Source organism: Salmo salar, chromosome 05, assembly GCF_965601325.2.
Source record: "Salmo salar chromosome 05, fSalSal1, whole genome shotgun sequence".
Taxonomy (NCBI): domain Eukaryota; kingdom Metazoa; phylum Chordata; class Actinopteri; order Salmoniformes; family Salmonidae; genus Salmo; species Salmo salar.
Genome location: NC_138295.1, coordinates 61899164 through 61916224, shown reverse-complemented (window position 1 = coordinate 61916224; position 17061 = coordinate 61899164). Strand labels below are relative to the sequence as shown.

Sequence of the window (17061 nt, the reverse complement as noted above, 5' to 3'; positions counted from 1 at the left end):
ATGACCATGATCATTAAAGTACACATATGAAGCTTTTATTCTCTATTCAAAGTTCAAACACAATGCTTTTTTAACTTTAAACATCAAACCGTTCTTTTGGAAGTGAATCAAATACAGGGGTAATTATGAATGTACAACAGAATTCAGAATCGTGTTGTAACAGTTTATTTACATTCTGTAATCTAATACAACTGGCATTTTAATAACCTCTCAGTTTAAGACAAATGTTTAAAGCTGCACTGTTGCTTTAAAATATCATCATTAGATTACATCAAAGAAAGATTTGTCTGTGAGTCAAACTACAATTTCTACACACGCATACCACTTAGTATGAAGCCATGAATTGGGCACACTTAGTATGAAGGCGTGCATTCTGAGTGGTACACTATTATGGACATTGAAACGTAGCTTTGGTTGGCTCCTTGACCTAATCTCTGGTTTTCCAAGCTAAAGTACTAAACTTGAAAATCACTTCTCTTCCTTTTTCTTCTTCTTTTTCTTCTTTCGATCATGAGGCCTCTCATCCGGCGAGCAGGAATCCCTGTGAATGTCCACACACATTCAATTCACCAAACATGTATACAGCCAAAGCATTCATCAACCACTAAATGTCTGCAACCAGCCTTGATGGTGACTTCATACAATTAAACAATGTCAGATTTGAATGCATGAGACAATGATATTCAGTCAATCCACTACTCTCCGACTCACCTCTTTCTCTTCTTCTTGCGCTCCTTCTCTCGGCTGCGCCCCTGGCTCTGCTCTGGGCTGGGGTCTTTGCTGCGCTCTTCGCTGTGGTGGCGTTTGTGGTGGGAGACGTGTCCATCCCTGGAGCTGACGTGAGATTGGCGGGACTCTATAGAGGCAGACCGCCTGTCCTCAGATCTTCTGAGAGACAAATGGTTCAGGGGAGTCCGTTTTTATTTTATTTTTTACATGCTCCTTAAATAAGGATTACAGTACTAACTGGATTTTGTATGAGCCATCATGTAGGTAAGAAGACAATGGTTGGATTACCTGTGAGGGGCGTGTTTGGACTCTCTAACCTCTTCCTTCCTCTCCTCCTCTTTCCACTGACTGGACAGTTCAACAGAGTGGACATTAATCACCTCCCGAATCACCTGCAGGATTCATGAAAAACATATCCAGATATAACACACACATCAAAGTAAAGTACATCCATTAACATTCTATTGAAACAGTCTCACCCCCACACACCTCAGTGTAGGACTTCTTGGTGTTGTGGACGTTCTTTGCTCTGTAAGACTGCCGCCGTCTCTTGTAGTCCCTCATCTCAGCCATCAGCTCCAGGTGAGACTTGTGCTCGTTCTGATCGTTACCTGAAGAACAGAAATAAACATAACAGACTCACTGGAATGGATTTAGAGAAGCAATTCTTAAGAAAAGTGGCTTAAACCACACTACTGATCTCAATAGTTCATGTTTATAGGCCTACCCTTTTTGAGCTTGGCCACCAAGTCAACATAAAGGTCCTCGTTGTTGGTTGCAACAGCTTGATCCTTCTGTTTGATGCCCTCCCTTGTCACGTGATCAAAAAGAGCCAATCGGTCTGCCACAGTAAGGTCACAGATAGCTCGCTTCTGGTTCTGAGGAACTTCTGAAGGGTCTGTGGAGTATTCACCTGCAGCACAATGAAAAGGGCTTTACACACACTCACATGCTACAACAGTATCACAGAGTAGAGAGTCATGAGAAGTCCTTAATTCAAAAGCTTTTAAGAACACATTGATCACATTGAGATGATCACTCACACCTTCAGTATGAAAGGGTTAAAAAAGAGTAAAGGCCTTTCCCCAACACGTACAGGGAAAACGTGTGTGTACATGGGGCCGCCAACAGAGGCAGCATGTTTGAAAGGATATGGCATTAAAAGGATACTGCACGTAATCAGTAAGCCTGAACGAGGGAAGAACCTCCTGTAATTACTCACCCCAGTCACTGAAAACAAAACACAAACACGTACAGATGACAAACTCAAAGAAACTAGATCCTAAAATAAAAATAAAAACATAGCCACCATATTTAGCAGTGTTTATAATGAATTAATGCATGTTAATTGAGACCTTTTTAGACATGGGCAAGGCACTGAAGACTTACGAGCTTGGTAAAAAAAAAGAATTTAAACATTGCTTGCTCTTTGGTGAAATGACCATTAATTGCTTCTCCAAAATAAAAGCAGAAATATTTTGTGGGGTATGTCTACCACAGAGTCAAACTAATGCTGATGGCCATGAAGCATAGGGTTTTATCAGTGACCTAACACTAATGTAAGGGTGTAAAGATCTTACTTTGGCTGTACTGTCCCTCTGTCCTAATTGGCGGTGCACTTGCTCTTGCTTGAAGAATCACTTGTTGCTGTGTGTGTTTGTCTACAGGTGAGGCAAAACACAAAGAAAGATGTGAGACACGCAGTGGGCTTCCCCAACCCAGGGTCAGTCCAGGGAATTTTGACTACTACATGAAGTTGAGATTCACTTTGCAATGGAATAGTGTGACACTCACCCATTGTGAAGCTGGTAATGCTGGCATTCTCATAACACAGAGAGGGGTCATACATCTCAGCCTTGGGAAAGGAGTTTACTTTTTATAAAATCTTTTAAGAACATAATAACAGATAAGGTTGTTGTATAACTAGGGTGGAGAGTTTTTCCTGATCATTTGACCTTACCAGTTTGGTCCCCTCTAGTTATAGGGTCCAGTTTTTCTAGGTCTGGCCGTATGGTCAGGAAAAACTCCTTACCCTAATGACAAGCTACACCAAAAAGTGTTGATGGCTCAGTTGATATTTCAGTCGAGTATGTGTGCGCGTATGTGATACTGTATAGATCTTTAACCTGTTCCTCATGGGAGTATCCAATCTGGCTGAGTTGGCAGGTGGCTTTGTGTCTCTCCATGCTCCTGCTTGGCACTCTGTGGTTCGGGTCATAGGGGCACACCTCCATCGGCTCCTATGGAAGGTCATTCACAAGTTATAATCTCATCTCTGCTTGTTGTAGCATGCATGTCATGTATACAGAGACTTAATGAATCGCCCATCATCTAGGGTTTTCCCATTTATTTGGAGGCCTCATATCTAGCTAGTTACACATACATAACAGATGGTGCACATTTTAAATATGGATATATGGATATTAGCTCAGGTAACGTTATGAAAACATTGATTATGGGGTGAACTAGTCCTATAAAGAACGCCGCGCTTTCAGGGCTAGGAGAACCACCCATCGTATCTGAGGAGTTGAATAAATATAACTAACTAGCTTCCTGACCTACCTGAACTGAGCCGTTGTCCTGGTCCTGTCTCCATCCCAGCGTCTCGAACAGCTCATTCAGTTGTCTCTGGCAGTTCTCGGTGAACTCCGTCAACTCTTCCAAACTTCGCAGACGAGCCTGGTGATTTTCTGCTGAGTCGCACATGTCGTAGTCAGGTAAAATCTAAATTGTGTCTACATTAAAAGGGGCTTCCTTACATTTTACTAGTTAATGTCCAACCCATATTGGATATGCAGATTTCGAACGCTGTTCAGCACCACTGTCGCATTTTAATAGCGTAGGCTGTGTGGCGCATGTAGATGACGTAAGCATGACTGAGGTGCATTCTGGTAATTGAAGAATTAAAAATACATTTAAGGTTTAGTTTTGAATTGTACACATTTGCCGCTAAACGCTGAATTGCAGCATACATAGGCCTACGTAAGTAAGTAAATCAAATAAAACATATGAGGTGTAGTATACAATATTACAGTTAAGCAGCTTCACAAAGTAAGGCATTGCTGTTGTAGTATCTGTCAGTCCGAATAGGGGGAAGGACTCGATGGGTAGATCTGACACTGACATGTCCTATCGTCTGAGGCAGCTAACGTTATTTGGTGCTGGGATTTTGCAAGCTTCTGGACAAAGGATCTGCAGTGGTGGGTGCGGTGGGACTCCAAGGACTGCAAGCCCAGGTCATTGCATGCAGAAGGTGTAGGTGGTGCCCATGATGATTTTGGTTGGATCTTCTTAAGTTGGTTGTGTTGGTGGGCTGTGAGACCTGGGTGCCATACTGGAACACTGGACGGACAAAGCAGGTGTAGACTGTCAGAAGGTCTTGGAAGTTACATACACTATATCTTCATTAGAAGTTCAAATCAAGACAACAAGCAAAGGTTTTCTTATTTTATTGGGTAAATGTTTTTTAAATTAATGTAACGTCACTTACATAACACGAACATATAAAAGGCATTTAAATGGTATTTAAAATACATTTTTAATATTTAAACTACATTTCAATACATTTAAAATACATTCAAACATCAAGGCTGACATTTAAAAACACAGAAAGTTCCCTTGCAAACAACTTTTGAAGGAATGCAGGTTTAGGTGGGGAAAAGCTGGTCATCGTGCAGCAATATGTTTTCCATCAAATAATTTGGATAGACTCCTTCTGATCTAAAAAGAAAGACATACATACACACATTATCTTCTGCATAGCCCTACTTTGTTTATGTGCTTCAGCAATGTGTAAATAAACCATGACCTTGAATCATTTAACTACTTACATTACTTCAAGTGTCTCTGTGTCCTCATAGGCTACTTCCTCCACTATTTCCACCTCGACTCCTACCATTATTGTCTTCCTCACTGGGAAACAGAAGTATTTGATTAGAGAAAAATACTACATAGCAGCCATACTGGATCACCATAGAGAATTACCCTCTTTCACATAAACAGACACATACTCTTACTTCTGAAATTGAAGAGAGGGGAACCAGCCCAACTGTGGCAACATCTTCCTGGTTCACTTGGTCCATGCACACAAACACAGCCATGGCCCTCTGTCCTGTGGCTCCCCCATTGACTGTCTAAACAATGCTGGGATGATTCTTCTCCATCAGCCCCACCCAAGGAAGGCTGGTGTGGGGGGACATCCATCCACATTTCAGGGGCATCTAGCCCTGTGTCACTCTGGCTTTGGATGCTAACTAGGTCTGTGTAGACAGGGCCAAAGGGACTCTCGGTACCGGCCCAGCCCCAGTGGTTCTGAACACACTCTTGGGTGAGGCCATGGCCATCTGAAGACACAGGGGACAGAGGAGAGAAGGAGAGAACCTAAGAACAGTTGACAAAAAGCTATTCTGTTCATACCATTGATGATGTCTAAAGGGATTCATGTGAATGGAGAAACCAAGCAAATGGCATTATGTCTATATGTTGGATGGCACTTTAATGAGCATACAAAGAAATGGGAATAGGGGAGATGAAGACTGAAACGTGGATAAAGAGATGCAAGGAGAGGAGATGGAAGGCTGAGAGAGGAGGTGAAGGGATGAGATGGAGGAGCGATAACAGTGAGGTGTGGTGAGAAGGGATGACGTAAGGTAGGATGGAAGGTTGGGTGCTGTTCTGTTGCAGTCTGTCATTGTATCACGTGTTTGGTCCTGCTGTCTCTTTGGCCTGCCAATGGGCCTGCTGAGTTTGGGCAAGGCTCTTAGTCACAAGTCATCTGGCCACACTGGCAAGCACTGAGGGAGTGGTAGGTAAGCAAAACCAGAATAGCACCAATGGGAAAACATAATGTTAATTGATACAAACCAGCATAAACCCTGTTTACCCCAAAACAACAAGGCATGCCACTTGAAAACAAACCTAAAACAGGAAAAACAGGGTTGAAACAGACAAGTAATGAAAGAGTCCCCTGTACTATTTTGCAATGAGCCTGCAATATTCTCTCACAGTTACCTCATACACCTCACTCTTACTTGTAGTATAGCAACAGATTGCTGGATGCTCCCTGGTCCAAATTGCATGTTCTTCCTCTTTTCCTTCTTCTTCATCCTCCCATTGCCTCAGGGTTGCTGAGCCAAGTCTGACCAGGTGCCCTTGGTGGCGTAGAGGCACCCCGTTCGACCACAACCAGTTAGGGTTCTGTCCATACATCTCAGGCAGGGCTTCTATTGTATACCAAGGCAAAGAAGAATCACTTTGCGTGTTTGATTCCCTTGTCGATAATAGCAGGTCTATTGGCTAGAGATGAGCCAGATTTGTCCATGGACTGGAGCTGCATGGGCTCCGCAGCAGTGCCCTCTGATCCTGTCAGCCGCAGAACAGCTTTTCAGTGGAGGCACGATTCAGCGTTTCCTGTCCAGAAAGGAAGTTCACCCTAATGGTTCTGAGATGAGAGTGTTTCTGATCTTGTGTAATGATGTAATGATGACTCTTGGTGGTCTTACTGTTTTACAATACAACACAAATACAATACAACATTATTAGCCTGTGGGACAGTTAATGCTGTGCAGTAGCATTAGGAACATGCACACTCACGCATAATATATACACAAAAGCCATAATATATACACAAAAGCCTTCCCTGTGGCTCAGTTGGTAGAGCATGGTGTTTGCAACGCCAGCATGGTGTGTGCAACGCCAGGGTTGTGGGTTATAATTCCCACGGGGAGCCAGTACAAAACATTTTTTTTGCATGAAATTAAAATGAAATGTATGTATTCACTACTGTAAGTCGCTCTGGATAAGAGCGTCTGCTAAATGACTAAAATGTAAAATACAATGCCTGGTGAAAGTAATGTTTAGCACAATAGTAAGACACAGTAACAATTGAGACAACTCACAATTTGGCATCATATTCACTTGTTTAAAAATGTGAGAAAAAATCTATATGCAAATCTATTACTATAAGTACTACTACTATCTATGGTATTACTTTCTTTGTCAGCGTTGCATTTATCTTCGTTGACAAGTATTATTGTCACATGATTGGCAGGCAGCTGGTCACATGTTAATGCAAGGCCAATCAGGGACTAGTGCGTTGAGGCGATGAGCGTGAATGAAAGATAAAACACTGGAATGTGCCTGGCATATACTATTTACTTCCTCGAGTGTTCATTTCATTTTAGCAAAAGATACTCTGGTAAACGTTTATACTTTGACTTCTGTTCAACTACATCCACTCTTTTACTCCAAATAAAGGTTCCCAAAGACAACAGCCTAAAACGCAAATTCATCCCTCCCATTGCTTATAGTAAAGCAGGACACTCCCCTTGTGTCAAGAAGGACGAGTCAGGGAAGGGATAATTTGTTGCCAGTTGGTATCACAGTGTTATTCTTTTGATTCATAGAAATGAGTTTTCCTGGATATGGTGCTCCCGCAGGCGGATACCCAGGAGGGGTAAGATCTTACAGACAAGTGTCTTCTACACAAATATGAAAATAAATGGGAATCGGCAGGACCGTTTAGTTGTCCGGAAGTAGAACTGCAAATCGACATAATATCCTACATAATATAACAAGCGTATATTGCACAGTGTTTTCAGAATACAGTAGAGTAGTTGTTGTATCTAATACCGTTTGTAGGCCTGCCTGCCAACGAACCTCTACCATTGGCAAGCCGTAGCAGAGCTTTTATGCTTTAGTCGCTTTAGCCTCCAGGGAGGCCTGTTGTTCCCGGAATGAAGAGGCTTGTTGGATACAACAGAGGCACTCTTACAATGTAACATTCTGAGCTGATCAAAAGATAACATAAAGTGCAAATGTTAGTTCTACTATGATGGATTATAGGGCCTATACTTTGTATAAAAAGTTCAGTAGCGTATAGGTCTATAGAAGTACTGGTTTTGAATTAACTCGGTTCACCCAACCCTGGGAGTGGTCAGGTTCACATAATAGCTGGGACTCACTGTCCTGGTTTTGCTGGCCGAAGTACAGTTTGACACTCTGATTGGAATAAATAATCTATATGAAATAATTCTCAGCACCTTGCACAGATTTGAGACATAATTGTCTCTTGTTTATAGACTATTGGTTAGGTGGTTCAGAGTGAGTCATTGTTATGTTCAACTTTGGTCACTTTCATGGCACTTGACCTATGTTGTCACTAACTGTTTCATAGTAACCTTATGGTGTTTACTGTTTCTCTCTCTCTAAATCATTGTCTGTCTGTTTCTCTCTAAATAATTTACTGTCTGTTTCGCAGTATGGAGGTGCCCCTGCTGGTGGCCACCCTCCTGGTGGCCCCGGCTTTGGAGGATACCCTGGTCAGCAGCAAGACCCTCTCTATGGATATTTTGCTGCTGTTGCAGGCCAGGTAATAAGACTTACAGATTGACATATTGAGCTATCTGCTAGTCTCAACACAATCAAAACAGCTTACTGTCGTCTAAAAATGTATAGCATTGTTTCGGTCTCAATAAGTATTTTTTCCCCTCCATCTTTTGACATTGGAAGGATGGGCACATATCAGCGGAAGAGCTCCAGCAATGCCTCACACAGGCTAACTTCTCTGGTGGCTACAAACGTAAGAGTGACACCATGTACAAGACCGACGGGAACCGCAAACTCCCAGCCATTTTTCAATGCAGTATTTTGTTTTATTCTATTCTTTACACTGTATGGAGAGCTGACTGTGGTTTGATTAACTGTTAACTTATCTCCGACAGCTTTTAATCTGGAGACCTGCAGACTGATGATCAACATGCTGGATGTATCCTTGACTAACCAGTCAGTACAAACACACAGGTTTTTAAAATACTATGGTCCCACTAGCTACCAGTACAATAACATGAGATGGAATATGCATAAGTGACTGTTTTTTGTGCATTGAGAGTTTGCAGAAAGTCCTCTCACATTGTATGACTGTGTTCCATGGATTTTTCTTGAATGGGGAAAAAACAACTAGATATATCAGGACAACAAAATCTAAATATTGAAATTATTCAGAAAACCTTTAGCTGTCTATATTCATGTTTGAGGTAAGGTTGTGAGGTCACTGCTGTTCCTGTTCCTTGACTGAAGCGACCCCTCAGAGAGACATGTCATGTACTATGGGCTTCAACGAGTTCAAGGAGCTGTGGACCGTGCTCAATGGCTGGAAGCAGCACTTCATGTCCATTGACCGTGACCAGAGTGGGACCGTGGACCCCCAGGAGATGCACCAGGCAGTCACTTCCATGGGTACGTACAAGCACAAAGGGTGTATTTGTTTATGTGTATACACAATAAGTGATGATCGATAGTCAATATGAGAGAGAAATGTTCATTTGACATGTATGTTTGTGTGTTACAGGCTACAGACTGAGCCCACAAGCCATGAACTGCATCATCAAGAGATTCAGTTCTCAGGGGAAGATCACCTTTGATGACTACGTAGCTTGTTGTGTGAAACTCAGAACCCTGACTGGTGAGTGGACTGTTTTGATCACTTTGTCCATTATCAGTATGACTATTTTATGTGTGGTTGTTTGGTAATAGTTTCTCTCTGTATGTTTGCTACAGATTTGTTCCGAAAGCGGGACCAAGCTGGACAGGGAATGGCCACATTTCCATACGATGATGTAAGTCTTTCAAATCTCTTACAACACTTCCTTGTTGTAAGCACTTACTGTAAATGGCCCCTTCTTAAATTTAAAGTATTATAATCACTCTGTTTCTCTCTCTCTCAGTTCATCCAGTGCACGATGAGCACATGAAGAGACAGAGCAGAAAAAAATCTGAGGGACTACCTCTTAACTCCCATAATATTTACAATTTAGCATGTGTAAAAATGAATTCTGACATGTATTTTTGATACTCACAAATCACTTGCTTTTTTTGATTGCTTTTATACAAACATGACTAAAACCTAATTGTCACATTCCTCATTAATGGTTTTGAAATAGGAAGTTACTATAAAATCGTAACATTACCTTAGGAAACTGGAATGAATATTAGCCAACTTTAACCACTAGGTGTGCCTATAAACCCGTAAATCTGCATGTTCTCTATGTTATGTCACTGTTGAAAGTCTTTACTATTAATCATGATAATCAAGATATCCCTAAATATAGCTGGGAGTAATCCTGTCTGTATGTGAAAGAGAGTAATAAACACGACCATATATGTTGAATACACCTCTGATCTGTTGTTTTCTTAGTAGGGCTTGGTGACAGTTCAATAAAATCTAGTGAGCATTATCAGCATTTCACACTGTAGGTCCACATGCACTTTCCATGGGAAAACAAGAGTACTAGAACAAGGTATGAATCCAGAAAATAATTGATTTAACTTACGAGTGATTTTATGGTTTCTAAAATGTCAACATCACTCACTTCTAACCATCACTCTTGTCCACTTGGAGAGAGGCTATGACTTGAGCAGGCAGAACCTCCACTCTGTCGTTTCCTGGAGGTCCAGTCTGCCCACTCCTCACATCCAAAGTGGAAAGACTGGGTCCTCTATTGAGCTAGATGTAAAGACCATTTTTGTTGAGTTCTTTACAGGAGAAATTGCAGACCAAGATGTAGAGCTTTTCCTAAACTGGTACTGCGAAATTATACAGCCTGTCTTCAAGCCACTAGACAAGTTTGGGATCTGATCTGGGGTCAGAAGGTACAAAGTACATTTGTGGAAAATCAGCAGATTTCCAGTACAGATCCTTAACTCAACCGCAATGGGTCCCTACATTGGGAAAGTCAGTTATCAAGGTCAGACCCATCGCTGCTACATCTGTCAAGAGTCTGGACCATCAGGTCAGAGATTGTCATAATGTTAAATGTTGGAAATGCGCTGGACGGCCGCAAAGCAAAAGACTTTACTGACGAAGCCATGTACAGCCTATGTGGAGGTGAAGGTCACACCTTCCAATGTCCAGTGTCCTATGCAGGCATGGTAAGAAGAGGTCCAGCCTCTAATCCAAGGCTTGATAAAGAGAAAGTGAGCCCGCAGCATTAGACCCAGCACCCTAGACCGTCAGCAAGACTACAACTCGCGCTGTGTGCCGTCACCGCTGCTTCTCCAGGAGCTGTGACAGAGAGTGAGCCCGGGAGAGAGAGAGAGAGAGAGAGAGAGAGAGTCGAGACGGCATAAGAAAAAATAAATGGAACTAGTAAGGTCGTCCACCAGAGCGCTGAAGTAGACGTCACCCCATAGTCTTCCAACTCCATCCCGAGCGACGGTGAAGAAGAAAGTGACAGCAGTGAGAGCGAGGCCAAAAGAGAACATGAGAGAGATGAAGACGACACCGATGAAAGTGCAGCGACTACACCGACCCTATCCCTGCCCCTCTTCCCCTCCATCCCTACCTCCCAATGATGGCCCGACTACCAGCACTTCCATCATCACAGGTCTGAAAAGACAGCGGGAAGAGAGAAGAAGAAAAGGAAAACATGGTCAACTGACTTATTTATTACAAACTACAGACAATGTCAATATTCAAAGAAGAGCGATATAACCCCTGAGAGACTATACATGTTTGAGGCTTTTAGTTAAGTCAGTAATTACTATGGTGAAAAAATTATGAAATAGATTTTGGAAACAATGTGAAATGTCTAGAAAACAAAGATATGATAAATGAATTGAAGTTTGAAATATGTGAACTGAAAATTTTATTAAACTGACATTGACCTGTCGGAAATGATGAAGTCCAGAATAACAGGATTTAAAAAAAATCAATTGTAAATATTTAGATAAACACTAAATAATAGATAGGCCTACACAGAAATATTTAAATTACACTGAACAAAAAAATAAACGCAACATGCAACAATTTCAAAGATTTTACTGAGTTACAGTTCATGTAAGGAAATCATTAGGCACTAATCTATGGATTTCACATGACTGGGAATACAGATATGCATCTGTTGGTCACAGATATCTTTAAAAAAAGGTAGGAGCGTGTACCAGAACCTATCAGTATCTGGTGTGCAGCGCAACACATCTCCTTCGCATACAGTTGATCAGTCTGTTGATTGTGGCCTGTGGAATGTTGTCCCGCTCTTCTTGGATGGCTGTGCGGACTTCCTGGATATCGGCGGAAACTGGAACACGCTGTTGTACACGTAGATCCAGAACATCCCAAACACGTTCAATGGGTAACATGTCTGGTGAGTATGCAGACCATTGAAAAAAATTGAAATTTTCAGCTTCCAAGGATGATCAAATCAAATTTTGTTGGTCACATACACATATTTAGCAGACTTTATTGCGGGTGTAGCAAAATGCTTGTGTTACTAGCTCCAACAGTGCAGTAGTATCTAACAATTCAAAATAATACACACAAATTTAAAAGTAAAAGAATGGAATTAATAAATAAATAAATATTAGGATGAGCAATGTCTGAGTGGCATTGACTAAAATACAGTAGAATACATTATATGAAATGAGTTAAACAGTATGTAAACATTATTATAGTGACTAGTGTTCAATTTAAAGTGACCAGTGATTCCATGTCTATGTAGTACATAGAGCAGCAGCCTCTAAGGTGCAGGGTTGAGTAACCGGATGGTAGCCGGCTAGTCATGGCTATTTAACAGTGTGATGGCCTTGAGATACTGTACAAGCTGTTTTTCAGTCTCTTGGTTCCAGCTTTGATGCACCTGTACTGACCTTGCCTTCTGGATGATAACGGGGTGAACAGGTAGTGGCTCGAGTGGTTGATGTCCTTGATGATCTTTTTGGTCTTCCTGTTACATCGGGTGCTGTAGGTGTCCTGCAGGGCAGGCAGTGTCCCCGGTGATGCATTGGACATACCCAGTGGCGACCAGTCATTTAGATTTTTTGGGGCTTGCCTGTTTTGCATGTTATTTTGGCATTAATATGTGTCACATATCAGTTTGCAAACAATTAAAAAAATATATAAATCATTGAGTTAATAAAGCCGCATACAAACACGGTCTCTTTTTTGTTTTCTTGAGTAAGGCAGCTCCAAAATACAGGTGTTTCAGCCCAGCTCAGTGCTTTCTGTGATGGTGGGGCAAGCCAGCAGAAAATATGGAGCTTTGAGCCGTGATTGGCTCAGTGTTCTGTCACTCATGAGGAAACTACGTCACCGCATAGTCTAAGGGGAGACCTCGAAAATTCTAGCCTTTGGGTATTGACATAGAGATACATTAGAATTGCCCATCCAAGAAGGCTCAAGGTCATTGGCCACAGATAAAATGACGTCAAATCTCGTTATATGTATAGTAGCTTTGATTGTACTGATCATGTCAACATCATACTATCAAAATCTTAGCTAGAAGTCATCATCATGAATCAAGTCGACAATCTACTGGCAAATCCTTTTCAATCGTTGTCATATGAAGAGAAATAATGAAGAGAAATTATAGATAAAAAGAATTGGTGCTTATCGGCCAATGGATATAAACATTACACAACAAGTTGTAAATTGCAAATTCAACAATGAGTGGTTTGGAAGGAAGTGAGCACAACAAGATTAGTCCAAAAATGTATTGTATGCTGCTGCATAAATGATGTAATATGCCAGGGAGATATGTATACTGTAGCTAAGAAAGTAATACTAATGTTGTGTATGTTGTCTATGTTGTGTAGTAAGCTGTTAGTAGCCTCTTTCGCCTACTGTTCTGACTTGTTGGTACACGTGCACATGTAGCCTATAGCCTGTTTTAGAGAAATGTAATCATCGAATATTGTAAGAGCTTTCATTGTCTGCTTATATGGCCCCGTTATTTATCCAACGGTTCTGACTTGGTGTGCAGGGAGAATACTGTAAGAACAGCCCATGTTCTGAATTCTATCGCTGTACATTTCAAAAGTGCTGAACAAATAGTTATATTGACAACATCCGTCCTACCTCGCTCATTAATGTCTCAATTGAATTATGGATTGTCCTTCCCTTATGTCATAGTTTGTACTTCTCAATTGTCAGTAGAAACTACAATTTCTTAACAAGTCAGCCATATCAGGCCTTCCCTGTGGCTCAGTTGGTAGAGCATGGTGTTTGCAACACCAGGTTTGTGGGTTCGATTCCCACGGGGGGCCAGTACAAAAAAATGCATGAAATGTATGCATTCACTACTGTAAGTTGCTCTGGATAAGAGTGTCTGCCAAATGACTGAAATGTAAATATCAGCTATGTTTTTTAAAAAGGCAGTAAATGAGGCTGAATGAATTGTCTTCGCTGCCAGACAAGGCGGTAAGGTTTTGGGACAGCTTTATGTATGCCCTAACAGTTTGTGGGCACCGTTTGTCACCGTTATAGTACGATTAATGTATTGTTTAGTGTTGTGTTGTGTAGTGTCTATGCTGGCATGCATACATTTATTTATACATTTTTTTGCCCCACCAAGATTTATATGCTAAAATCGCCACTGGGCAGACCGTACCATCCTCTGGAGAGCCCTGTGGTTGCGGCAGTGCAGTTGTCGTACAAGGTGGTGATACAGCCCGACAGGATGCTCTCAGTTGTACATCTATAAAAGTTTGTGAGGGTCTTAGGGGCCAAGCCGAATTTCTTCAGCCTCCTGAGGTTGAAGAGGCGCTGTTGCGCCTTCTTCACCACACTGTCTACTCCACTGCCGTCCCGTCGATGTGAATAGGGGCGTGCTCTCTCTGTTGTCTCCTGAAGTCAACGATCAGCTCCTTCGTTTTGTTGAGGGAGAGGTTATTTTCCTGGCACCACTCCGGCAGGTCCCTCACCTCCTCCCTGTAGGCTGTCTCGTCATTGTTGGTAATCGTCTGCAAACTTGATGTTTGAGTTAGAGTCGTGCGTTGCCACGGGGTCATGGTTGAACAGGGAGTACAGGAGGGGGCTGAGCACCCACCCGTGTGGGGCACCTGTGTTGAGGTTCAGCGTAGTGGAGGTGTTGTTTCCTACCTTCACCACCTGGGGGCGGCCCATCAGGAATTTCAGGACCCAGTTGCACAGGGCGGGGTTCAGACCCTGGGCCCCGAGCTTAATGATGAGCTTGGAGGTACTATGGTGTTGAAGGCTGAGTTATAGTCAATGAACAGCATTCTTACATAGGTATTCCTCTTGTCCAGATGGGATAGGGCAGTGTGTAGTGCAATGGCAATTGCATCATCTGTGGATCTATTGGGGCAGTATGCAAATTAAAGTGGGTCTAGGGTGTCAGGTAAGATGGAGGTGATATGATCCTTAACTAGCCTCTCAAAGCACTTCATGATGACAGAAGTGAGTGCTATTATAGTCATTTAGTTCAGTTACCTTTGCTTTCTTGAGTACAGGAACTATGGTGAACATCTTGACGCAAGTGGGGACAGCAGACTGGGATAGGGAGAGATTGAATATGTCCGTAACGACTCCAGCCAGCTGGTCTGAGCATGCTCTGTGAAGTGGCTAAGGATACCATCTGAGCCTTGCGAGGGTTAACCCTCCCGCTGTCCTTGGGTAAAAATGACCCACCCTTGTGTTTAAGCAAAGCAGACAGACACATTTTCGAGTTATTTACAGATAGCCAGGGGCACACTCCAACACTCAGACATAATTTACAAACGAAGCATGTGTTTAGTGAGATCAGAGGCAGTAGTTATGACCAGGGATAGTCTCTTGATAAGTGTGGGAATTAGACCATATTCCTGTCCTGCTAAGCATTCAACATGTAACGAACACTTTTGGGTATGTCTGGAGTAAAAAGTACTTCATTTTCTTTAGGAATGTAGTAAAAGTAAGTAAAAGTAAAAGTTGTCAAAAATATAAATAGTAAAGTGAAGTACAGATACCCCCAAAAATTACTTAAGTAGTACTTTGAAGTATTTTTACTTAAGTACTTTACACCACTGTAAATAAGAGCAGAATATGTTTCTAAACACTGTGGCTGGTACCATGATTACGGATAATTCTTAATGAATTGTGAATAATGATGAGTGAGAAAGATACAGACGCACAAATATCATACCCCCCACCATGATAACGACTTCCTCATCACTGCTGTCATCAATGATGATAATTTGTCTTAAGACCTGAGGAATACAAATCAGACCAAAAAAATCACATGACAGTCATGACAGTCCTAATCCGACTATATTCCATTTGAAAAGGATCTCTATGGTTACAGGGCTCTGTTTGGCTGATTCATTTCCCACTGTTGCTATGTCACCTGTACCTGCACCAGATGAAAAAGAGCACTGAAGTGTATGAATGCACTCAGTTACTACCAAAATCTGCATATGGGTTTGTCCACTGAGCAGTGCCACGAGTCACGTTTCTCCTGCACTTGACATTGACCGCATGAAAAATAGAAAGAGTCTGCGAGGCCATGTGTGCCTTGTTGAACTTTTTAAAAGCACCGATCCAGCCTGTAAGTCTACTGAGAACCACTCAGGCACAGAGGACACCGACAAAGCCCAAGCATTCACTGATCACCCACAGACAGCTAAACAGTACCGTTCTAAAATCAGAAGCTTTTTTAATATTGTTTACAATGGCACCACCTGCAGGCCAATTAGAGAACCTCTCTCAAGTGTCATTCAATTGAACCAATCAAATCAAACCAAATCAAATTTTATTAGTCACATGCGCCAAATACAACAGTAGACCTTACAGTGAAGTGCTTACTTACAAGCCCCTAACCGAAAGTGCAGTTAGTTGAGGTAGCATGTACATGTAGGTAGAGTTAATTAAAGTGACTATGCATAGATGACAACAGAGAGTGGCAGTGGTGTGGAGGGGGGGGGGGCAATGTGGCAATAGTCTGGGTAGCCATTTGACTAAATGTTCAGGAGTCTTATGGCTTGGGGGTAGAAGCTGTTTAGAAACCTCTTGGACCTAGACTTGGCGCTCCGGTACTGCTTGCTGTGTGGTAGCAGAGATAACAGTCTATGACTAGGGTGGCTGGAGTCTTTGACAATTTTCAGGGCCTTCCTCTGACACCGCCTGGTATAGAGGTCCTGGATGGCAGGAAGCTTGGCCCCAGTGATGTACTGGACCGTTCGCACTACCCTCTGTAGTGCCTTGCAGTTGGAGGCCGAGCAGTTGCCATACCAGGCAGTGATGCAACCAGTCAGGATGCTCTCGATGGTGCAGCTGTAGAACCTTTTGAGGATCTGAGGACCCATACCAAATCTTTTCAGTCTCCTGAGGGGGAATAGGTTTTGTTGTGTCCGCTTCATGACTGTCATGGTGTGTTTGGACCATGTTAGTTTGTTGGTGATGTGGACACCAAGGAACTTGAAGCTCTCAACCTGCTCCACTGCAGTCCCGTCGATGAGAATGGGGGCGTTCTCGGTCCTCTTTTTCCTGTAGTCCACAATCATCTCCTTTGTCTTGATTACGTTGAGGGGGAGGTTGTTGTCCTTGCACCACACGGTCAGGTC

General features: G+C 42.3%; 3 protein-coding genes across 4 annotated transcripts; 1 reads left to right on the top strand and 2 right to left on the bottom strand.

Moving 5' to 3' along the window:
- Positions 1 to 149: 149 nt before the first annotated feature.
- LOC106605360 (U11/U12 small nuclear ribonucleoprotein 48 kDa protein) lies at positions 150 to 3568 on the bottom strand. 2 transcript variants are annotated; one of them, XM_014200883.3, is made up of 9 exons: positions 3292 to 3568; positions 2856 to 2969; positions 2524 to 2584; positions 2310 to 2390; positions 1457 to 1642; positions 1219 to 1340; positions 1018 to 1121; positions 712 to 888; positions 150 to 541 (listed from the first exon to the last, which is right to left on the bottom strand). In XM_014200883.3, the coding sequence occupies exons 1-9, from the start codon at positions 3433 to 3435 to the stop codon at positions 469 to 471; spliced, it is 1062 nt and encodes a 353-aa protein (XP_014056358.2). In that variant the 5' UTR covers positions 3436 to 3568; the 3' UTR covers positions 150 to 468. The 2 variants fall into 2 exon arrangements, with proteins under 2 accessions (XP_014056358.2, XP_014056359.2); XM_014200884.3 differs by having other exon boundaries at positions 712 to 885.
- Positions 3569 to 4162: 594 nt separating this feature from the next.
- Positions 4163 to 6120, bottom strand: LOC106605361 (uncharacterized). The gene is made up of 4 exons (XM_014200886.3): positions 5760 to 6120; positions 4746 to 5072; positions 4560 to 4641; positions 4163 to 4449 (listed from the first exon to the last, which is right to left on the bottom strand). Exons 1-4 carry the CDS (start codon positions 5935 to 5937, stop codon positions 4377 to 4379), a joined length of 660 nt encoding a protein of 219 aa, XP_014056361.1. The 5' UTR covers positions 5938 to 6120; the 3' UTR covers positions 4163 to 4376.
- A 928-nt stretch (positions 6121 to 7048) lies between these two features.
- Positions 7049 to 9898, top strand: sri (sorcin). The gene is given in 8 exon segments (NM_001146522.1): positions 7049 to 7183; positions 7988 to 8098; positions 8239 to 8308; positions 8451 to 8494; positions 8817 to 8964; positions 9077 to 9190; positions 9286 to 9344; positions 9453 to 9898. Coding segments are annotated over 8 exon segments (621 nt in total). The 5' UTR covers positions 7049 to 7135; the 3' UTR covers positions 9480 to 9898.
- Positions 9899 to 17061: the final 7163 nt, after the last annotated feature.

Excerpts from the sequence above, each read along its gene's own strand:
- LOC106605361 (XM_014200886.3), bottom strand. The coding sequence starts at position 5,937 with ATGTATGGACAGAACCCTAACTGGTTGTGGTCGAACGGGGTGCCTCTA. Across the intron at positions 5,073-5,759 it reads AATCTGTTGCTATACTACAA|ATGGCCATGGCCTCACCCAA; the intron begins GTAAGAGTGAGG and ends CTGTGTCTTCAG. Across the intron at positions 4,450-4,559 it reads ACAGAGACACTTGAAGTAAT|ATCAGAAGGAGTCTATCCAA; the intron begins GTAAGTAGTTAA and ends CTTTCTTTTTAG.
- LOC106605360 (XM_014200883.3), bottom strand. The coding sequence starts at position 3,435 with ATGTGCGACTCAGCAGAAAATCACCAGGCTCGTCTGCGAAGTTTGGAA. Across the intron at positions 1,341-1,456 it reads GGTGGCCAAGCTCAAAAAGG|GTAACGATCAGAACGAGCAC; the intron begins GTAGGCCTATAA and ends TCTGTTCTTCAG. Across the intron at positions 542-711 it reads CGCAAGAAGAAGAGAAAGAG|GGATTCCTGCTCGCCGGATG; the intron begins GTGAGTCGGAGA and ends GGACATTCACAG.